General features: G+C 39.3%; 1 protein-coding gene across 4 annotated transcripts in view; it reads right to left on the reverse strand.

Annotated features, from left to right (window-relative positions):
* Positions 1-24932, reverse strand: part of LOC126284289 (ankyrin repeat domain-containing protein 50-like) — a 136301-nt gene that overhangs the window by 65136 nt on the left and 46233 nt on the right. For 3 of the 4 annotated variants that reach the window (XM_049983115.1, XM_049983117.1, XM_049983118.1), the window contains exons 3-4: positions 16869-17003; positions 3589-3707 (exon numbers count right to left, since the gene is read on the reverse strand). In XM_049983115.1, the coding sequence (XP_049839072.1) occupies positions 3589-3707; positions 16869-17003 (254 nt within the window). The remainder of the gene's footprint in view (positions 1-3588; positions 3708-16868; positions 17004-24932) is intronic. The other variant, XM_049983116.1, reaches the window with a different exon arrangement.

Genomic DNA, 24932 nt, shown 5'->3' on the forward strand with positions numbered 1-24932 from the left:
CCACCACCACCAGACCAATCATGACCACCAAAGGCAGGGCTACCTGTGAAAGCAGTCTCGTGATCTACAAGCTAAGCTGCAACCACTGTGTTGCATTCTGTGTGGGCACAACAACAAACAAGCTGTCTGTCCACACAAATGACCTCAGACAAATTGTAGCTAAGAAATAAGTGGACCACCGTGTTGTTGAGCACATTGCCCAACACAACATCCTTCATTTCAATGACTGCTTCACAGCATGTGCCAAATGGATCCTTCCCACCAACACCAGCTTTTCTGAACTGCATAGGTGGAAAATTTCCCTGTGATACATTCTACATTCCCATAACCCTCCTGGCCTCAATCTTTGTTAGTCACTATCTTCACCCATCCAGCCCATTCCCTGTTTCTATTCCAGCACTATACAGCCATCATTCCACCATCACACACAGTATTTTTACTTATCTCCTTTTCTGCTATTTCCCCCACCCCCATCTCATCTATTGTTGACAAATGATTTAGTTGTGACAGTCTTTGTTGTGCCTATCTGCAACTCAGCATCTCCGCTATAGGGTGAGCAGCAACTTTCCTTTCTTTTGAACCATTAATTTTGGCAAAATATGCATTTTACAAAAGATTTAATTGTGGGGATATAAGAATATCATGATTGCTACCCTTGCCAGCAAGTCACCTATTAACAGGCTTAACTTCTATAGCTGCCTTTTCTGGCGAACAGTGCACTGTCATGTCACACTGACAATGTAACTTTAGTAGCAAGCATGAAAGTCAGTGGTGGAGTGAGGTTGTCATCATTTCAATAGTTATAATATTATGAAACCATATTAAATTTACAAACATCCTCTCTAGGCCAAAAGACAACACTAAACCCAAAATCTGTAGCTTTTCCATATTTTTCAGTAGAACCACAGTCCAACTCATTCACACTCTGAAAGTTTACAGCAATTTAGGGTTTGACTTGGCATGATTTTGGTTACTGATATCCAGGAAGCTACATTATTGTAAATATAAGTCAGGCTATCATGAAACACAAAACACACACAAATTGGCTGTATAACAAGCATGTAAAAAGATATAACATCTGTAAAAAGTCAGTAAATATACAGTAGTACATTAAGAAAATGAGAGGGTGTGTTCCATAAAATTTGGGTCGTGCAGCCACATAAATTTCACTTCTGGTATTTTGGATATATACTATGCAGCCACCTTCAGAGATAGCCAGGTGACTTGACAGTCAGGCACTTGCTCTGTCCTTTTAAACTTCCTGTCTGTGGGTTTACAAGCATGGAACAAGTGCTAGTGTGTTAGTCACTTGACTCATTCTGAAGGTGGCTGGAAGGCATACAGCCAAAATATCTGAAGAAGTGAAATTTATGTGGTTCCACACCTGAAATTTTATGGACCAATCATTGCACTGTGAAAATATGAAGATCTATATGAATTGAGGTGTGTGTGTGTGTGTGTGTGTGTGTGTCTGTAATTATGTTTAGTATTATCTGCACTCATAATATGTCAAGTGTAAATAAAGTAGTGTTCAAAGTCTGCTCAGCAAATTTTTAGAAGACACACAGTGTGTAAATAATCAAGAGTGGGACATTGTAAGCACAATGTATGTAGGTTGCAAACAAAAATACTGGTTTTAAAGCTACAATTTTTCAGGTGTTCAATGCCTAGAAACTATCCAAAACAAGATTAAATTTAGATTTTTCTTTCCCCAAATCATGTTAAAATATTCCCAACCAAAATACTATTAATAAACAAGATGTATATAAACCACAATAAATTAGTAAAAGTCTCTGCACTTGCATTCATTAGTTTTGTTTTAATGGGTGATATTAAGTAAGCGGTTGTCTGTGTGGTAATACGAGGGGCGGTCAAAAAGTAATGCCTCCCATTTTTTTTCTACTTAAACAAATTAAGTTAAGTGAAAAATTTGAATTTGGCGCCATTCCTCAAACCTTCTTCTGCAATCCACTGCAGTAGTAACTTTCTGTGTCAACAGGTGGCAGCACAGCAGAAGTTTGTAAGATGGCCGACATCGATGTTCGTTTGAGACAGCGTTGTGCGATTGAATTCTTGAATGCAGAAGGTGAAACGCCCATACGCATTCATGAAAGACTGAAGAAGGTGTATGGTGTTGTGACAGTGGATGTCAGCATTGTTAGACGATGGGTTCGTCGTCGTAAGGAAGCTGAAGGGCAAACACCGTTGACTGACGAAAAGCGGAGCGGCAGGCCGGTTAGTGCAGTGACTCCACACAACATTCAGCAAGTTGATGACATCATTCGTGGTGTACGTCGGGTGACTGCAGATGAAGTGTGTCGCATTATTTCTCTTAGTAAAGGCAGTGTGATCACGATTATTAAACAATTGGGGTACTCAAAAGTTTGTGCACGGTGGGTTCCAAGAATGTTAACCGATCAGAATAAAGAGGCAAGGAAAACAATAGCCTCCCAACACTTGCAGCGCTTCCGTTTGGAGGGAGATGAGTTTCTGAAAAAAATTGTGACCGGGGACGAAACATGGGTGCATTTTTTTGAACCCGAATCAAAGAGGCAGTCAATGGAGTGGCGTCACACAAGCTCGCTGAGGAAGAAAAAATTCAAAACTGTGCGATCGGCAGGAAAAGTTATGGCAACAGTTTTCTGGGATACAGAGGGTGTGATTCTGGTTGATTTTTTGGAGCTGGGATGCACAATAAATTCTGTTCAATACGTCACAACCCTCAAAAAACTTAAAGCACGTCTTCAGCGAGTTCGCCCAACAAAATCAATGGCAGATGTTCTTCTTTTGCATGACAATGCAAGACCACACACCAGTCGTCACACCTCTGACGAGATTGTCAAAATTGGATGGGAAGTTTTGCCTCATCCCCCATACAGCCCTGACCTGGCACCATCAGACTTCCATCTGTTCGGGCCACTAAAAGAAGCTCATCGTAGGATTCATTTTGAAGATGAGGAGGCCGTCAAAACATCCGTGCGTCAATGGCTTAGGAAGCAGAGCTGTGATTTTTACCGTGCTGGGATACATGCCCTTGTTCAAAGATGGACCAAAACTGTAGAGATGGGCGGAGATTACAATGAAAAATGAAAAAATGATCCTCAATGTTGTGGTTTTCAACCTATGTAATAGCATTTATATTTCCTGACAATTAAACGTAGAAAAAAAATAGGAGGCATTACTTTTTGACTGACCCTCGTATCAGCTGCCCTCACATGTCTGACTTGTTAGGGTTAGCATGTAACTTTATCTGCACTCTCCCAAGCTGTACCAACAGCATAATCAAGAAGGGATGTCTTGTTCATAGAAGTAAAACTCATCAGGTGATACTGAAAATAGTAACAGTCTTTCCAAAAGAGGTACAATCACATGATTTAAATTGATTTCTACTTAATATGGTTCATGGCTGGGTACCACTGCGATCATTGTGATTTCACGATACACATGATGTTAGATTAGATACCTAAAAATTCTCTTCTCCAAAGCAGCATCCTTTTATTAAAACACACTGAACTAGTCCATCTTTGTGTTTTTATTACTGGTGCAACACAAATACTGTAATTTAACAAAAATACACAGTAAACTTACGCTACATTGACGTTGCAACCATTCTCCACAAGCATTTTTACAATGTCAGGTGTTCCAAAGTAAACAGCATGCATCAGGGGAGTCCAACCATAAAAGTCCCAACTGTCAAGACCTAGATTCTGAAATTCACATCCATTTCATTAAATTAATTTTGCATAAAAATTGTACAGAAAAAATCAATTTTGGCCACTTGAAGTCCATATTCTAATATGTTTAAGGTACAGGAGTTTTGTTTCAGTATGTATCAGTCTCTTCATTTTACATTACAGTGCAGAGTTGATAAATTAAACTTATCATTTCTGTACCATAAATTCCGATGAAGTTATCTTAGATTTACTACAGGAGTGGAAAAAAAGCTACTAGTAAATTTCTATTCCAATTAAAATGTGGACTGAGAAACATTTCAGTATAAATTTCATTTCACGAAACTAATTCTTATAAACCATAAATTATTGTAATTGTAAGAATGATTACTATGTGTTTCTTAGATACTTCATTGTATTGTATGTACTTTGCATAAAATAGCATATCTTTGGAATGTGTGGTGAATGTTTGTTGCACAAGCAGAGTGGAAAGATTTGTTTAAAACATTTTTATGCTCAATAGATCGTGAGTAATCCCAAGACTTATGAACACTTGATGCAGTGCTTCATTCCTAAAATTTGAGGTACTGGAATGACCTCCTCAACACACTGAAATTTAGATTTTAAAACAATTTATTACAATCAAAACAATAAAACATAAGTTTTAATGTAAATAACATGTGCTGCTGTCTGTCCCCATAGCAGTGTCATTTTGCTCTCCAGTTCTGCTCAATATACAGGGTGTTACAAAAAGGTACAGGCAAACTTTCAGAAAACATTCCTCACACACGAAGAAAGAAAATATGTTATGTGGACATGTGTCCAGAAACGCTTACTTTCCATGTTAGAGCTCATTCTATTACTTCTCTTCAAATCACATTAATCATGGAATGGAAACACATAGCAACAGAGCGTGACTGCGTGACTTCAAACACTGTTACAGGAAATGTTCAAAATGTCCTCCATTAGCAAGGATACATGCATCCATCCTCCATCGCATGGAATCCCTAATGCACTGATGCAGCCCTGGAGAATGGCGTATTGTATCACAGCCATCCACAATACGAGCATGAACAGTCTACATTTGGTAGCAGGGTTGTGTAGACAAGAGCTTTCAAATGCCCCCATAAATGAAAGTCAAGAGAGTTGAGGTCAGGAGAGCGTGGAGGCGATGGAATTGGTCCGCCTCTACCAATCCATCGATCACTGAATCTGTTGTTGAGAAGCGCACGAATACTTCGACTGAAATGTGCAGGAGCTCCATCGTGCATGAACCACATGTGTCGTACTTGTTAAGGCACATGTTCTAGCAGCATAGGTAGAGTATCCCGTATGAAATCATAACGTACTCCATTGAGCGTAGGTGGAAGAACGAAACTAAAATGAGCTCTAACATGGAAATTAAGCATTTCCAGACACATGTCCACATAACATCTTTTCTTTATTTGTGTGTGAGGAATGTTTCCTGCCTTGTTGGAGAACTACTTAGGACATACAGTTTGGAAGCCCACTCATGATTGAACTACGTTAGATCTAATGGCAATGAATGGACCTGACCTCTCTGAAGCTGTATGTATTGAAACCAGTATCAGTAATCATGACAGGGTTGTAACAATGATTACTGAATTACAAAGATAAAGAGGCAGTAGGAAACTCTTAAACATTTAGCTTTGGAAGGAGAATGTAGAGGAACAGGGGCTCAAATTTGATATAACACCTAATCATGTGTTTTATACATATTACTAGGAATAATTCATGATGAGAGATACCCTCCTTGGTATACAGTCACTATAAAGAAACTTTTAACCAGATACTTCCGCATACTAGACATAAAACAAAGCATATGGCTATAGACAGAGGAAAACTGAATGAAACACACTTTACTGTCAAGAGGGCAATGTATGAAGAATTCAACAACTAAAGCAGTATTATCGAAAGAAAGAAAGAAAGAAAAACCTTCTGGTTGTATGCAATGGTTGTTAGTGGTACCAAAGTTGGTGTCCAGACCGTCCTGGACTGAGATAGAAAGTGAAACAATGTGACAAATCAAAAGCAGATGTGCTGAACATTTTCAAATTGCCCTTTACAAAGGAAAGTCCCAGTGTATCGCCTCAGTATAATTCCTGCACCTCTGCAAAGATGAGTGATACAGATATTAGTGTCAGTGGTGTTGAGAAGCAACTGAAATTGTTAAGACTGAATAAAGCCTCAGAAACATAATAAAACCCCTGTCAGATTCTGCACCAAATATGTTGCTGAATTTGCCTGTATGTCAACCATAATCTATCATTGGCCACTTTAACAAAAAATCATGCTAATGTAATTGGAAAAAAGCACAGGTCATACCTGTCTACAAGAAGGGTAGCAGAAGTGAGCCATAAAACTGCTATCTAATATCCCTGACATCTATTTCTTGTAGAATCTTAGAGAAGATCATTCTGTCAAGATCTCATTATGTTTGAACTCAGAATATATTCTAAGCCAACCAGTGGAGATTCAGAAAACCTCAGTCATTTGTAACTCAACCTGCACTTCTTTCACATGACAATGCAAATATTATGGATCAAGGCAGTTAGAGACAGTATTTTTTGATTTCTAAAAAGCATTTGGCACAGTTCATCTATGGTTATTATTGAAACTATGATCATATGGTGCATGAACTGAAATTTGTGACTGGACTGAACAAAGGGGGATGCCTTGGACAGAGAACTGACAGATGAAGTAACTCGAGGTGTGCCTCAGGGAAGTATGTTGAGATCTTTGTCATTCATGCTGTATGTTAATGAACTGGCAGGCAATAATAATAATAATAATAATAATAATAATAATAATAATTTGCAAACAACAACTGGAAACAGTAGATCACATCACAAGCGGATGTACAATACTAGCAAATACAGAATACACCAGAAGACAATGTAGGAAAAATAATACATCAACAACTTGCCATACAACATAAACTAATAAAACAACATGTTCCCACATACAAGTATACACCACAAAATGTACTGGAGAATGATGAATACAAATTATACTGGAACAGAACCATTATAACAGATAAAAACACCACATAAACCTGACATCATACTCACCAATAAAAAGAAGAAATTAACAAAACTAATTGAAATATCCATACCAAATACAACAAATATACAGAAGAAAACAGGAGAAAAAATTGAAAAATACATACAACTGGCTGAGGAAGTCGAGGGCATGTGGCATCAGGATAAATTTGACATTATACCAATTATACTATCAACTACAGGAGTCATACCATACAATATCCACCAGTACATCATCGCAATACATCTACATCCAAACGTATATATACAATTAAAGAAATCTCTAATTATTGATACATGTTCAGTTACCCAAAAGTTCCTAAATGCAATGTAACATATACTGCACAGTTAAAAGGAAGTCACTCTTGATCAAGATCCGCGTCGCTTTCCATTTTTAACCAGACAATGTCTGAGAAAGGAAAGAAATAATAATAATCTCATACTTTTTTTTTTGCAAATGATGCCATTATCTATTATACAGTACTGTCTAACTAAAGCTGCACAAATAATCAGCCATAAATCGATACGATTTCAAAGTGGTGCAAAGATTGGCAACTTACTTTAAATGTTCAGAACTCTACTACTGTGCACTTCACAAAATGAAAAGCATAGGATAATGCGACTACACTATCAACAAGTGACAGAATTGCTCAACTCATCCAAATACCTGAGTTAACAATGTGTAGGCATGTGAAATGGAACAACAACAACATGACTCAGTTGTTAAGTAAAGCATGTGGCAGACTTCAGTTCATTGGTAGAATACTACATTAATCCAATCAAAGAATGCTGCTCCAGTGCATGGGATTGATACCAAATAGGATTAAGAGGGCATATTCTAACATTTTTTGGACGACAAGAGACAGTGTGGTATTGAGTTGCAAGGCTCACATTCTCTCCAATCAGTTAACTTACACATTGTGTGTAGCTGATCCTTTTCTCTGGGTAATCAGCTACGTCGATCTCCCAAAAGCTACTTCTTTGAAGACCATAGCTGGTTAAAGGAATTTATTAAACTACTACTATATTCTTGAAATAATTTGGGTACTCGTAGAATACTTTTCAGTTCAATCACTTTATATTTTCAACTTTCACAGACAATAACTTTAGCAAGCTAACTTAGGCCTAAACATTAGACTCATTTATATGCATTCAAATAGCATACATGTGTCTTGCTTCATTCGTAGCTAAGACATGAAGTAGTTCCAAAGTCTCTAGTCTCAAGAGAGTCCAATAGATGAATGTACATAGAATCTATATTCAATTGTTCATTAGTCTTTTTACTATCAACACAGAATACTACATAAACATATTTTGTTGTTCTCTACCTGTACATGGAAACTCTGTGGACCATACAGCAGGTATCTGTCTGCTGCTGTTTAGCCACTGGGTCCATCGTTTTCTCTTAACTGTTTTTTGACCTGCATATACAAATAGGTGATGCGCAGTAGGGCATATCCATTTCTCCCACTCATCTCTAAAATAATGCGTGTTCAAAATGGTGGAAGGCCAAGTGGTTCTAGAATTTGCTCCAAAATTCTCTAAGCTGTACATATTCCGCCCTTAAATTGAACACACAATATTTTATATGATCATTATGTAAATTTATATCACACACTATTCTAACAGTATACATACCAACACAGCTCTTTGTACTCATTTAGAATGAACTCTAGCTAATCTTTCATTTATTCTACTCTCACTCTATTTTGACATCAAACTCGAATATTCAATGGTGACCTGGTAAGTTTTCCTAATATTTAGGATTCGTTAGGAAACATTCTCAGTTTCCAATTTTAAACTCCAGGTGTTCATGACACTTGAGTACTTTATTCTAAATCTCTGTACTGCTTCTTTAGTATGCAATGGTATCATTGTTCATAAGCTTTTTAGTCTGGAGGAACTCTGTCAATAGGAACACTTCTATTTTGTCCAAACATAATAATGCTATTGAAGTATAGAATTCAAACTTACCAGAATAATTTCTACAAAATTTTGTGACTTGTCACAATGCTGCCCTTTACCCTCTAGAAACAGTACCGATACCTCTCATACGGGGTGATCCTATGAGTACCATTTCTCCTTCTGTTTTGGTAGGTATGCCCCATTTTTAAAGCCCTTTTCCTATGGTACAGGTCAATCCCCTTCTTGGTACCCCTGTCCGCACAGTATAGGTCAGCCTTTCTTAGGTCTGCCTATCTGCCATTTTCATCCAGTACATGCTGGGTGTGCCTCCCCCTTATCCTCCTTGAGTAGGTCTCATGGTTCATTGCCCTAGTATACACCTTTGTGTAGACTACACTTAAATATTACCTGATAAAATTAAAATGTACATCACACTTCATGCTAACTTTTCACACTTCTCTTTTATGCTCTAGAGTCCTCCATTACTCATCCACTTCTACATTTCCGGTGTCTACTTCATCCCTACATACATTATTCAATATACAATATGCTTACTTAGGTTATAATTATAAGAGTCCCACTATCCTACAAGTCATCAGAATATTTGTTAGACTGACCTCTCTGGCTTATGATCTCTTTCCTTATTCACACTTCCTCCTAAGGTATACCTGATGTAAAATTATCATAGTTTTTATATCCTTATGTACCTATGCAATATAGAATCGTCACTGTTCTTATACATATATTTCCTATATATGCATATTAATAAATATTTACATGATAGTTTTTCCAAGTAATTCGGCAATGTAGAACCATCACAATAATCAAGCGTAAGTGCATATTTCTCTATGTGCACGTTCTTTCCACCTACAACACTTGACGGTTCTCACATCCTTTTAATCTGTACTTTCATTGTTTGAGTCTTTGTTTTATGGTGTGTTTATGTGGAAGTGTTTTTGTGTAGCCTGATTCTTCAGCCTACTTATATGAAATAAGTTGAAGGTTTTTTGAAACCACGGAAAAAATGAAGGACCTCAGCGATAAAAGTATATGCATATGGAAAGAAGGAAAGATAGACTGGTACTCAGATGAGAACTAAGAGAGGAAAAAGTAGAAATGGTTGCTAAGATCAAAGAATAGAGAGAAGATAGCCTCAAAGACAGGAAACCATTCCCACCCCCTTTCCTCAGGATCCGTACTTCTCCAGTACTTGAGTGAGAAGCTGGAGGAGGTATAATGTTAAATGTCTCCTACAGAACAGTCATTCTCACCTTCACCTTTGAAGTCCCCAAATAAAAATCTTAGCAACCCCTACGGAACAGCAAATGGTGAAGAACAAGTCACACTTACCTGTGAGGGTTGTCCGACAGGTGTGGTATGTGTTTAGTGTTAGTCATGCTTGTACTTGCACTACCCACCCCTTCCAAAACTAATATGAACCCTACCCTATACATCAGATCTCATAAAAGTTATAAAATGTTCTAAAAAAGATAGAAAATTATACCCTACCATAACATAGTCATTTGAAACTTCCTGGCAGATTAAAACTGTGTGCCAGACTGATTCACAAACTCAGGACCTATGCCTTTAGCAGGCAAGTGTTCTACCATCTGAGCTACCCAAGCATGACTCTCACCCTGTTCTCACAGATTTACTTCCACCAGTATCTTGTCTCCTACTTTCCAAACTTCAGAGAAGCTCTCTTACAAACCTTGCAGAACCAGCACTCATGGAAGAAAGGAGAAAGGTTCGCAGGAGAGCTTCTGTGAAGTTTGGAAAGTAGGAGACGAGGTACTGGCGGAAGTATAGCTGTGATGATGGGGCATGAGTCACGCTTGGGCAGCTCAGATGGTAGAGCTCTTGCCTGCGAAAGGTAAAGGTCCCGAGTTTGAGTCTCGGTCCGGCATGCAGTTTTAATCTGCCAGGCAGTTTCATATCAGCGCACACTCCGCTGCAGAGTGAAAATCTCAGTCTGGAAACAGTCATTTAGTCATTCAGTTTATACTATACTTTTATACACACTTAAAATCCTCTCTTCAGTTTATGTTGTCTCAACATCACTCAGTTTCAATAGTACCATCATATTATACTTTCCACCAATATAACATTCTATTCGTTTCACTTCATGTCTAGAGATCTCTGTTCATCTGTGATCCTCTTAAATTGGTCTCAATCTTGTAGTCATATACGGTTTCCTACATACTAAAATTATAGGATAGTTTGAGAATTCAAGAAGAGATTACAGAATAGTTTAAGATTTGAAGGAAATTCGGTGCAGGAAAACTTGCACAGAAGAAACACTGAAAACAACTAGGGATCCAACAGTCATCATTCTGCCTGTTAACACAGAACGTTAACATCCCTGGGAGACATATGTGACTCCGCCCACATCCCATGGATCTGACCTTAACCTCACTTGAGCAAGCGCAAACCAGTACTTCTCATTAAATTTTGCATAGAGTCTCCCCACAACAAGATCACCACTTTACTAGGTAACATAACATCAGGCAAAATTATTCTCTGTTCTACTCTATCCTGGATAAGTTTGAATCCTTTCAACAAGTCATCTATAACCTTGCTGGTATTACTAAGTTTGGAAGAAGTAATAGTCTAAACATTTATGGAGGTTACTCAAGTGGCAATCCCTCGATCTATCATTTCTTCAAATGGTTCTGCCAAACTACTTACATTTATAATGTCAAAGTTGACTATTTTTTATTTGAAATTTTGTTCTACATTATTTACTCGTGAACTGACAGTGTAGTAACAGCTCTTATACTAACACCCAGAATTTTTGATTGAATAATCGATATTAATTCTTTAGGCTGGTCTGTGCCACCTTCCAAAGTATTGATTTCCTGTCTTACAGAACTAAATTTAAAATTACACACATTCACCCAAGATCCTAATTTTCCATTAAATTCAGACTCTACACTATTACATTTACCTTCAATATCAAATTCTAGTTTCTTTGCCAAATCCTGAAATTGGCTACTCTGTGTCTGACTAAAGTCAGTGAACAGCTGATTGATGTGACTACTTAAAGGGCAAGTTAATTCGCCTTTCAAATCTATATTAAAATTTTCCATCTTAGTGGTTAAAATAGCAAGTTCAGTCTTCAAACTTCCCGTACCTTCATGCAACTGGCTAAATTCCTTATTTTGTTCGCCTGCTTTTGCACTTAACAATCCTAAAGGCTTATTCTGAACGTTCAATTTATTATTTATTTGAATATTCATTGTGTCTATTTCTCTACTTAAATTAGCACACTGTGCATCTAGCTTTTCGCTTAAAGTTACACTTTGTGCCTCTAGTTTTTCACTTAAATTTGCACTCTGTTCATCTCTCAAGGAAGCATTTAAATTTTTACTTCAAATAGTAATTTGAGCATTTGACTCTGTGCTTACTGATTCTAAATTTAGACTTAGTTCTTTCATTAAATTTGATACACTAACACAGTCAGGTGTTTCCTTAATCACTGTCATAGCCATGTCTGGTTCTGCTAATTGCTGTTCTTGATGCATAACTTTATTGATTTTAGAACTAGTAATCATCTAAAAGAAAATTCACCACTGAGTACAATAACTACACTAACAGTTTATCATTCAACAGTTCCTTCAGCTTTACCAAACAATTACTGTTTTTCACTCACCCAGCATAGAGCTCTAGCTGCATTGCTGAGCAGATGTGTAATCAGTGCCAGTGGACAGCACTGGCACCAGCAGTGTCGAATGTTGGTTCCAGCATCGTTGTCGGTGAGTGGACGTGGAGTCAGCACCGGTGAGCAGCAGCTGGTGCAGTCGGCATCGGTGGCTGTTTACTGCGTCAGCATTGGCACAATGTACATGTGTGAAAACTACTTTTCTCCACACCCAATCTTCTTAGTTGAAAAGGTGAGTTGTTCTCTCCTTTCTTTTTTTGGTCACTATTATTTTCTCATGCCTTTTACTGCATTGCACTCACAACTTTCTTTGATTGGTTTATTGGACTCAGTACAATTACTGGAAACAGTTCTCATATCTTGTTAGGCCTGTTTGCTATGGCAACTCCTAATTTCTGCTTCCCATTTCTGTCTTGAAATTCCCATTTTCCTCGGGTCCTGTCACTTGGGTTGCCACATTCTAATGCATTTTGCTAACAGAAAATAATATTTTCTAATTTCTGTAATCTATTGAGCACATATATGAACTTTAGTGTCAACATACTATATTAACGATGTACTAGAACTGCTATGCAGAACATAATTCTCTTCTTAGCCATATAAATATCTTCATTGTCTCACTTGTATCTCAAGCTTTAGAAATAATAAAGACATTGAGACATAAGACATGTGTCTTGACTTCTCCAAGACATGAGAGTCAGTTCAAAAGTCTCTAGTCTCAAGCGAGTCCAATATGGAATGTACACAGAAATCTACATTCAATTGTTCATTCACCTTTTTACAATCAACACAGACAGTAAAGAGCACAGAATACTACATAAACTTCTTGTTCTTCTCTACCTGTACACAGAAACACTGTGGACCATACAGCAGGTACTTGTCTGCCACCGTTCGGCCGCCGGGTCCATCTTTTTCTCTTAACTGTTTTTTTGACCTGTACATACAATTAGGTGATGTGCAGTAGGGCATATTCATTTCTCCCACTCACCTCTAAAATATCGGTTGTTCGAAATGGTGGAATGCCAAGTGGTTCTAGAATTTGCTCAAATTCTCGAAGTACTACAATATTGAATGTGTGCAGTGGGAATGCAACGCAAATGGTCACAGGTTTGTTTGACCCATGAAATTTTATTGGTACAGCTGACCAGCATCTTCAAGTGCAATGAACACACTGCTGAGCTATGACTGATGCCAGTCTGAAGGATGAGGTATCAATAAGAAATGACTCCCTGAGCCATATTCAAAGGCTGGTGAGGAGTAATGGAAACCAGAATGTCACCAAGATGGTCACAGGCATGATGGGCCGCAGATTGGGCAGCAGAAGTAATTTTGATCAACGGCAAAATCAATTTTATTAAAAAAATATTGTTCAGTGACTGAACATGTCCCTGCCAGTCTCAGTGCAGGCCAGGTGGTGGAGAAAGTATTTCACCCCAAGCCAGTGAGCCTTGCCCTCTTCCCACAGTGTAGCCAGGGAAGGGAAGGCTACACAGTCATAATAATCAGCATTAAGTGATCCGTTAGCAACTAAAGGGATCACCATGGAAGAACTGCGAGTTTTTTGGAGCTTAATATGTTTCATACGAATCCTGATACCACCCAGTCCAATCAGGTGCTCTCCCCATGGGCACCATCTAGCCATTGCAAGGGCCATTGCCAGGAGTTCCAATGCTCCAAAATGACAAGCAATCAATCCTAGGCAAACATGGGGAGGCAACAGCTCATGTATCTGAAGTGTAATCCCTATGTTGTCAACGGGCTCAGCCAGATGGGTACTTAACAGCCCCACCACACAGACCGGCTACTGGCTACATGTGTTAGTGACCTAGTGAGGGAGGGGGGAGGGCTATGGCAGATGAGGAAAGGGGGGGGGGGGAGGAAGGAAGGGGAGGAGAGGAATCCATAGGGAGGGAATTCGTCCCCAAATGAATAACACTATAGAGAGAAAATTTAGAAGTGGAGGTCAAATCCCAGAGGAGGACCAAAAATTCTAAAAAGGAAGGATGAAAAGGAAAGGGTGAGAAACAAAAAGTAATACAAGAAACCAGGTGGATAGGCAGGTTGACATAAGTAAGAACACAGAGTGGAGGGAGGGAGGGAGGGAGGGAGGGAGGGACACAAGAGAGGAACTGCACAGCCCAGGTATGCAAAATGGGCTGCAATAGCTCGGGGCCCCATGTGCACCACACACAAACTCCCGAAAGAACCTTGAGCTCTCTTTGGGGACAATAATACCTACAACCATAATCTTCTTAATTTGTATTGTTGATACCAATGATAAGTGTTCTGAATGGAACATTATTTCTTTAGCATAAAATTATAAGGAGAAAGTTGCAGAAATCTTACAGTAAACCGTAAAAAGATCAAAGAATTAACTTTTTCAAAATTAAAGTTGTTCATTCAATAGCGAAAAGGGTTTATTTTAAAAGGTGCATAAATTTCCATCTCCTCAAGGGTATTAAGTAGTAACCCCTTAGGTATGTGATGATGAATCCTCAAGGTACTGCCAGTGGAATCTTTTGAATGCTTATCCTACATCAAATATTGACTGAACAGTAATTTTTTGCAAGAGGTTCCTACTATAGTTTCCTTAAACCACAAAGGAAAACTTCGTTCAAATGCCCACAGAGGGCAATCTACACACAAAAACAATCAAATCATGTGTTATTTCATTTCCTTACTTTAAATTAATTATGGTAGAATTTGTTGAGAACTTTTATGCACATAATTCTTTTATATATTTGTACGTATATTTTGTTGTAAATTCAGCTACACCATTCAATGTAACATACATCATGTAGGAAATATGTGATTGGTTGTCGATGATATAATGCTATATGTGAAGGGCAAAGCATACAGCATATATTTTTGAGTAATACTGCCTTATTCAGCTATTGACATTCATGCTCTTACGGATATTGCTCCATCCACAGACACCATCTGTCACCACATATATGTTATTATTGTATTTTTATTTTACATATTTTCACTTAAATTATCCTCTCTTTGCAGAGAAGCCCCTCTGAATACAAATTACTATTGTACTGTAGTGCTTATTATCTGAAGAGGGTCTGAATAATCGACTGGAACCAGTAGCCAAATAAACATCTTTTGCAATTAAGACAGTTTTACTGTATTTTAACATTTTATACAGATCACTGTTTATGCTCCATTGATAGAATGCTTTCTAAAATTTTACAAAGTTAAGTGATTGTACAATATTCCACAGGGAAACAATCAAATACTAAGTTCAGAATTGCAGTCTTCCATATTCCATCTTAGTAAAAGTATGATCATTGAGGAACTAAACAGATGTTTTTTATCCGCTAACTGATTTCATGTATTAGTAACTCTTCACAGTATTCTTGACCAAATCTGTTTACAAAATTTTATTTTTGAATCCAATAAACAATCCCTATATTGCTCTCCTTGTGTTTATTTTGGTTTTGTTCACCTATCTATCTATAGGACTGGCTTCACTTAAATCTTTGCATTCATAGCAACTTTGTAACATGACTACTAAACTGCAGTGGGTCTTTCTTATCCACATACTCATGTATGGTCTATTGCGTAATGCTTTTGAGTGTTATCCATTTTTGCTCCACACCTTCATCCTTGGACCTGAATATTTGATGCTTACTACTTGGATGTACGAGGACAATGCATCCATGTCATCCAAGATTGTACTTTTTTGTATAAATTGTGTTATGATTTGCAACATTCCTGTTGATTCTCACAACCTATGCTGTCTACAACTTTTGGAACTAATTTATGGAAGAGATCTTACCTTCAAAGAAAATAAAATATTTCAAGCAAACAAGAAACAATTTTTTTTTCTAAAAGTGGAAATAAAACAGATTGGGGAAACATTTGATGTGCCTCTGAATGAAACTAACATTTACAGCAAATGAGATGTCGATGGAGAATTTAAAGTTCAATGTTTAACTAAAGATCTTAGAATTATTGAAGAGCACTGGAGGATATTTGTCTTGAGGATTATGTAGATTTCTGGACAAAACATATGGCCACTGTCTTCTTAAAAAAAATTACCCTGGTCACTTTCAAGATTCTTCTTAATCATCATCATCATCATCATCATCATCATCATCAATAAACTAGACCTTACAATGGTCAATCTGTTTAGCTATGAAAGTTCAGACAAAAATCCATTGTGTATTTTCTGAGAAATCTTGTTTCCACTCAAACATTTGAGCAATAACATTGTATTTCTGTAATACACAGACCCAAAAATAGGTTGGTAACTGCAGTATGACGTTGCTAGTCATTCCTTGGATAATGAATAGTTCATAAAACACTACACGTTTTGTAATCTTTTGTGAATACAATATGCAGAATACAGATCACAGTCAATGATTTCATAGCCTTGGCTACACATAAGCACTATAGTACATTTGTATTTGTGTAGTAAATGCCTTGCAGTAAATCAAAATAATTTTTGGCCTGATGCCGAAATTCACCACAATCTCTATACATATTATCTGTCAGACTTTTCCACAGCATGCACAACAGAGTACTTTATCACAAAGGTAAAGACAAAACCATTCTCACCTCATCTCCACATAAGCTTACAAGATCACGGGAAACTTTATCAAAGTCCCGTTGGAGCCAAGGCAGTATTTTCTGAAGTGACTCATCATTGGCTTCAGAAATCAGATTTGACGCAAATTTAAAACCAGCACCTTTCTTGAAAAATAGAAAAAGATGCAAATACATCATTACATCATTGGTCAGTAACTATTGCAGTCATAAGTGTAAATAATGAGATTTCACATAATGGGAAATCCAAGATGGAATAATGACAGTATTATGAGGAGGATAGATTGCTAATCATCATATAGAGGCCACTGTGAGCAACTGCACATGATAGGAGAAGCAACCTGAGTTGTGAGGGTAAGGTGGTGACTCAGTCAGGGAGTGAGAGGGATAACATAGTAGGGGTGGGAGATGATAAAGCACCACTTGTAGGGGCATGCTGGTACTTGGTGAGGGCGGAGTACAGCAGGGCAGCTAGGTCCAATTGGAAGGTTAACACATGGGAGCAGGGGGAAGGAGGATGGGGAAAATGAGAAAAGTAGATGAAGAGGAAAAAAGGCTGTGGGGGTATTGGTGGAATATAAGGCTGTGTAATGCTGCAATGGCAGCAGGGAAGGGGATGGGTGAGTGGAGGACAGGTGTTGCCAGAAAATAGGATATACTTTTCTGAATTGTGCAAGTGCGAACACTCTACAATATATACAACATTTCTGGAACACTCCCTCCCCCCCCCCCCCCCCCCCCCCGCCATAATTTTCATTATTCCCCATCCTTCATCCACCTATCACCTACCCTTCTCCAGTTCCAGCACTACACAAGCTTCTATCCCACCAACACACCCACAGTCCCCCCCCCCCCCACCCCCCACCCCCCCCAACACCTACTTCTCTCCTTTTTCATGCCTTTCCATGTAAGCTACTGACTGCTTCTAGCTGCCCACCCTGTCCCCATCACGCCCCTGCAAGCTCTTGATGGCTCCCAACTCTAACCTACCTTGCTATCCCTCCCTCTTCTCACCTTAGTCTCCTCCTTACCCCCTCCTCCCCATCACCACCCAGACTGATTCTCCCCTCATGCACAGTTGTTCACAGTATGGCCTCAGAGGCCAGAGGCCAGAGGCCAGAGAGAGACCTTTCGACCAAAAGCTTGTATGTTTAGCAGTCTTTTTGTTGCTCCTGTCTATGAATCATCCTCTCTATGGGGAGCAGCAATCTATCTTTCTTAATACTTACAAAATTTCACTTAAGTTTTTTAAGGCTGTAAAAAATTACTGTAGAGATTGTGTATGCAATAATGTGATGAAAAGAGAATTTGTAACATCAGAAACCACAAGTGAATATAAAACCAAAAATGTCAGTGCTCCTATATAACTGAGTATATCTGTATTGCATAGTGTAACTAAAATTTTACAGATACAACTCAGTCCTTAATTACTTTGAGTACAAGGTATTTACATACTGTTTCCATCACTAGGTTCACATACCTTTGTACTGTATACAGTTAAGCTTCATCAGACACAAAATTTAGCAATTTCAGGAATATAAAATTATGATAGTGAGGGAATAAGATATTTTGTTGTTGTTGTGGTCTTCAGTCCTGAGACTGGTTTGATGCAGCTCTCCGTGCTACTCTATCCTGTGCAAGCTTCTTCATCTCACAGTACCTACTGCAACCTACATCCTTCTGAATCTGCTTAGTGTATTCATCTCTTGGTCTCCCTCTACAATTTTTACCCTCCAATGCTAAATTTGTGATCCCTTGATGCCTCAGAACATTTCCTACCATATGGTCCCTTCTTCTAGTCAAGTTGTGCCACAAACTTCTCTTCTCCCCAACCCTATTCAATACTTCCTCATTAGTTATGTGATCTACCCATCTAATCTTCAGCATTCTTCTGTAGCACCACATTTCGAAAGCTTCTATTCTCTTCTTGTCCAAACTATTTATCGTCCATGTTTCACTTCCATACATGGCTACACTCCGTACAAATACTTTCAGAAACGACTTCCTCTTCTTCAGAAATGCTTTCCTTGCCAATGCCAGTCTACATTTTATATCCTCTCTACTTCGACCATCATCAGTTATTTTGCTCCCCAAATAGCAGAACTCCTTTACTACTTTAAGTGTCTCATTTCCTAATCTAATTCCCTCAGCATTACCCGACTTAATTCGACTACATTCCATTATCCTCATTTTGTTTTTGTTGATGATCATCTTATATCCTCCTTTCAAGATGCTATCCATTCCATTCAACTGCTCTTCCAAGTCCTTTGCTGTCTCTGACAGAATTACAATGTCATCGGCGAACCTCAAAGTTTTTATTTCTTCTCCATGGATTTTAATACCTACTACAAATTTTTCTTTTGTTTCCTTTACTGCTTGCTCAATATACAGACTGAATAACATCGGGGAGAGGCTGCAGCCCTGTCTCACTCCCTTCCCAACCACTGCTTCCCTTTCATGTCCCTCGACTCTTATAACTGCCATCTGGTTTCTGTACAAATTGTAAATAGCCTTTCGCTCCCTGTATTTTACCCCTGCCACCTTTAGAATTTGAAAGAGAGTATTCCAGTCGACATTGTCAAAAGCTTTCTCTAAGTCTACAAATGCTAGAAACATAGGTTTGCCTTTCCTTAATCTTTCTTCTAAGATAAGTCGTAAGGTCAGTATTGCCTCACGTGTCCCAGTATTTCTACGGAATCCAAACTGATCTTCCTCGAGGTCGGCTTCTACACTTGCTTTCTTTGGGACTGGAATTATTGTATTCTTCTTGAAGTCTGAGGGTATTTTGCCTGTCTCATACATCTTGAATAAGATATAGTTGTAGGTAAACAACTAGAATTCTCTCAGATACAGATTTATTAGCACTTTGCTTCTACACAGGTACAATTCTGGAGGCTAACTGCTGTTAGTGGCCAACATCCTCCCAAAGCCCTCTCCTCAATGATAGTACACTTATACACTGAACAAATATCGACATTTATGGCACACTACACCACAATAGCATTATATGAACTCCACCTTCAGCTGAACAGAAAGCATACAGTCAGCTACAAAATTACTTTTTTCCTTTATTTGTGAAAAACAAAATAGCGGCAGTTCTTCATAAGCGCAATCACAGCCAAACATCATATAGATTATTCATACAGTATTATGCAGCACCACACAAGAAGGTATATGAAGTACCAGAATTTTGATCTCATAATTTCAACTCCTGAAGTAGTTAATAAAAGGCAAGTCTTCCAGCCCATACTATGTCCCATTTAGGTTTCCTTCAGAGACTGCTAATCTAATAGCTCCAACCTCAGCAATAGTTACTGCCACTCGCTCAATGAAAAATCTGTACCAGAATACAGCAAAGTTCCTTGGGTCACACCAATACTCAGAAAAGGAGATAGGAGTAATCCACTGAATTACATACCCAAATCACTGACATTTATTTGTAATGGAATTTTGGAACATGCCTGTTCCAACACTATGAATTACTCTAAAGAACACTACTGACAAAGAGTCCCTATAGACTCAGAAAATATTCTTGTGAAACTCGTCTAACTCTTGTCATGAAGTAATCAGTGCTACTGACAGGGAGGGGGGTGGGGGGAGATCTCAAATTGATTCCATATTTCTATGCATCCAGAAAGCTTTGACATTGTTCCTCACAAGTGGCCTCTAACCAAATTGTATGTTCATCGAGTATCATCTTAGTTGTGTGACCGGATTCATAACTTCCTGTCAGAAAGGTTACAGTTATAGTAATCAATGGAGAGTCTTCTGTACATATAAAGAATGTGTGTGACAATTTGTGGATCCCTCTCAAATTGTTTCGAGATAATGCTGTCATTTGCCATCCAGGAAAGTCATCAGAAGATCAAAACCAACTGCAAAATTATTTAGACAAGAATCTGTATGGAGCAAAAAGGGGCAATTGACTAAAGAATGAAATGTGTTAGGTCATCCGCATCAGTACTAGATCAAATCCATTAAATTTTGGTTATACAATAAATCAAACAAATCTAAAGGGTGTCAACTCAGCCAACTGCCTAAGGATTACAATTAGGAACAACTTAAATTGGAACGATCACATTGAAAACGTTGTGGGGGAGGGAAACCAAAGATCGTATTTTATTGGGAGAACACGCAAAAAATATATTAAAGAGAATGGTTGCACTATAATTATCCATCCCCTTCTGGTGTATCACTGCGCATTGTGGCATATTTACCTGATAGGATTGATGAAGAACATCAGTAAAGTTCAAAAAGGGGAGCTCATTTTGTATCATTGCAAAATGGGAGATGAGTGTCATGGATACAATATGAGAGTTCAGATGGCAATCATTAAAACAAAGGCACTGTTTGTTGCAGTGAAATCTTTTCACAAAACTTTGGCCACCAACTTCCTCCTCTCAACATAAAAATGTTTTGTTGATGCCCACCTGTATAAGGAGAAATGAGTATCATAAGAGGAACCAGAGATTTAAGGGTTCATTTTTGCTGCATAATTTTTGAAAGTAGACCATTAGAGAAAAAGTCTGAAGGCAGTTTGAGGAACGTTCTCCAGACACTTAAGTATGAACTGCTGAGTAGCTCCAAACAGTGTAAACAATTTTTATATACATTCATTCATTCAACAACTATTCTGCTTCAGTTACAGTCAACACAGCTTTCATCATCCAGTCAACAACACTTTGCAAACAAATTAACAATTACTAACTGAAAGAATGTAATCAAAGTAGTTTTGTTGTGACTCGCTGATCATTCAAAGTGCCGCCACGCAATTACGCGCGTCCTCTACATGCGGTGCTGCCTGCCAGCCATGCAGCGGCCACACCTCCTAAGCGGCCAGCCAGCCAACAGCCACTAGACTTGGACTCGGTGCTCATTCGAATGTTACCATGTTCACATGTCTTGCTTTGTCCACTTGCTCAGTGACATATGTGTTGTGTTGTTTTGAAATGTGACATTCAACTTGATGTTATAACAATTGGCGACGAGGTAGTGGTTTTTTCCTTTTCATCATTGACCCACAGGTTTCCACAGCTACTGCCGAGCAACTACTGAAAGGTCTCATTGAACAGCAAACACTTCTAACATCAGCCATTCACGATTTCGTCATGGCATCAAATGCAAGGCGTTTCTTGTCATTGTCTATACCTCTTTTTCCTCCTTAGACGAGACGGCGGAAGATTGGTCTGATTATGAAAAACGTCTGACAGCACTTCTTGGCATTTCATGTCGTGGACGAACAAACCTGTAAGCCTCTGTTCCTTTCATGGATTTCACCTCAAATGTATTGATTGTTGTCACAATTGGCTCCTTTGAAAGATCCTGCATCTTTGTCCTTTGCTGAAATGTGCTCACTTCTGTCTGTCTATTTTCAAAAGCAAATGCATGTGGTAGCCTCACGTATTGCTTTTTATTGTTGTCAAAAACAACCGCATCAATCCTATCGCCCTTTGGCTGCTGAACTTACACGGCCTCAGTCGAAAGTGTCAATTTGTTACTGACATTCACAAAGAATCCTATGCCGATTCCATGGTACGGGACACAATTACCCGGTCAGCGCCCGACAAAGCAATGAGGCAATGTGCCCTTCAGTTGGCAAATCCAACTCTAGATTAAGTCCTATCCATCGTGCAGTCTTGAAATTTCTCACGCCTCTGGGGTGCAAATAGAGGCGTGGGGTGACGTCGGGGAAATACAACCTCTGTGGGCTGTTGACGATGCGTGTGGTGCGGTGGGTCCCTGCCAGACAACGTGGCTGCAATACGCTTCCACGTGCACCCTCGGCCTAACCGTAAACAACCCCCTCAGAAACTGCAGCAAAACCCCAGACAACTTCCTTCATGTCCGCAGTGTTTTACTAAACATTCACGGGAGGATTGTCCCCAACATTGGGCCGTGTATCACAATTGCAAAAAGAAGAGTCATGTGTCTGCTGTTAACAAAACCGACCGCATACATGATGTTCATGAACATGACGATGATTCTGATTCTGTGTTGTCTGTCAATTGCACTTCTTCCCTTTCAGAGAAGTTATTCCTCACTGTCCAAATCCTTGGTCGGGATGTTCGCATGCAGGTGGATACTGAAGATTTATCTTCAGTTGGGTTCTCCACTCCTATCACCTGTTACTCAGCAATTACAGTCATACAATAAACAGAAGATTTCTCTCTTGGGACAATTTAATGCTGAGGTATCTTACAAATCCGTCGTTAGCACTGTTCGCATATTTGTGGTCGACCAGAGTAATGCAGAGAATCTTTTTGGTTTCGATACCTTTCACGTTTTTGGGTTCTCCATAGATGACTGTCAATATCGTATCTGATGCTAGTCCCTATGCTCAATTGGATTCCTTGTATATGACATTTTTGTCCCTTTTTTCTCCTGGGTTAGGCCGTGCAAACGACTTTGAAGCTCATATCACACTCAAACCCACTGCTCGGCCTAAGTTTTTTCAGGCTCGGCCCATTCCTGTGGCCCTTTGTGATGGGTCAAATGGGAGCTGGATCGTCTCACTACTTCAGGGGGTCTTGCTTCCTGTCATTTCCAGCGAGTGGTCCTCTCCTGTCCTTGTCGTTGCTAAGCCCAATGGTGATACTCGTCTCTGTGGTGATTTTAAAGCCACTGTAAATGCGCAATGCCACATCGACACTTACCCTATGCCTCGACCTGAATAATTGTTCACTAAACTTGCTGGAGGCCAGTATTTTTCTAAACTTGACCTGTCAGAAGCTTATCATCAACTTCCTCTCGACACTGCTGCCTGGCAGTTTCTGGTCCTTAACACGCCTTTCGGCCACTATCAATACCAACAATTGCCATTCCAGGTTGCCAGTGGCCCTGCTCTCTTTCAGCGATTCTTGGAACAATTATTGCTCCCTGTCCCTGGGTGTATAATTTACATGGACAACTTTGTTGTCACTGGCTCCACCACTGAAAAACATCTTCAGAACCTCCGCACACTTTTTCATGTCTTACAGACTGCCGGTCTTAAGTGTAATCTTCACAAATCACTATTTTTTCTGACATCTATCACGTAGTTGGGGTTTCAACTCTCTCGGGATGGTATTCGTCCACTTCAGCAAACTGTCGCTGCAGTCGATGCCCTTCCTTGCCCTACATCTGTTAAAGAACTGCAGGCTTTCTTGGGGAAAATAGCATACTATCACAAGTTTTTACCATCTGCTGCTTCGGTGGCTCAGCCGTTGCATCACCTGTTGCATAAAAACGTGCCTTTTCACTGGTCCACGTCATGCGATGCGGCTTTCCAGAAATTGAAGACAATGCTGAAACAGACCCCATGCCTGGCTACTTATCAACCAGGCCAACATCTTGTTCTTGCCATGGACGCCTCAATATGGGATCGGCACAGTCCTTGTGCACCGTTTTTCTGATGGCTCAGAACAACACATTGCTTATGCCTCCAAAACGCTCATGGATGCCCAACAAAGGTATTCTCAAATTGAAAAAGAAGCTTTGGCCATTATTTATGCTCTTCATAAGTTTGGTGTTTTTCTCTGTGGATCCAAATTTCATCTTGTTATGGACCACAAACCACTTGTTTCCTTGTTTGATCCATCAGCGTCACTTCCCGACAAGACTGCACACCGCCTCCAGCGTTGGGCTCTTTACTTGTCTCATTTCAATTATGAGATTCATTTCCGGCTGACGGCTCAACATGCGAATGCTGATGCACTGTCTCGCCTTCCCATGGGTCCTGATCTGGCATTCGATAGGGACGAACCTTTGTGTTTCCACCTGGATGTTGCCGAGCAGTGGGTTATGGATGGATTCCCCATCACCGGGGACCAGCTGGCAGCTGCTACGGGTTCTGATCCTACCCTTTCCTGGGTTTTACGCTGTATTGAGAAGGGTTGGCCATATCGTCCATCCGCTAAAACTTCTGATCCATTGGGGAACTACTACGCTTTGCGCTACCATCTCACAGCTAGGAATGGTGTTATCCTCCTTTCCACTGACAATGCTTCACCGCGCATTGTGGTACCTGCGTCTTTGCACGCTTCGGTCTTGCACCTCCTTCATCAAGGGCATTGGGGTGTGCCTCACACAAAATCTCTG

This window comes from Schistocerca gregaria, chromosome 8 (genome assembly GCF_023897955.1).
Source record: "Schistocerca gregaria isolate iqSchGreg1 chromosome 8, iqSchGreg1.2, whole genome shotgun sequence".
NCBI lineage: Eukaryota > Metazoa > Arthropoda > Insecta > Orthoptera > Acrididae > Schistocerca > Schistocerca gregaria.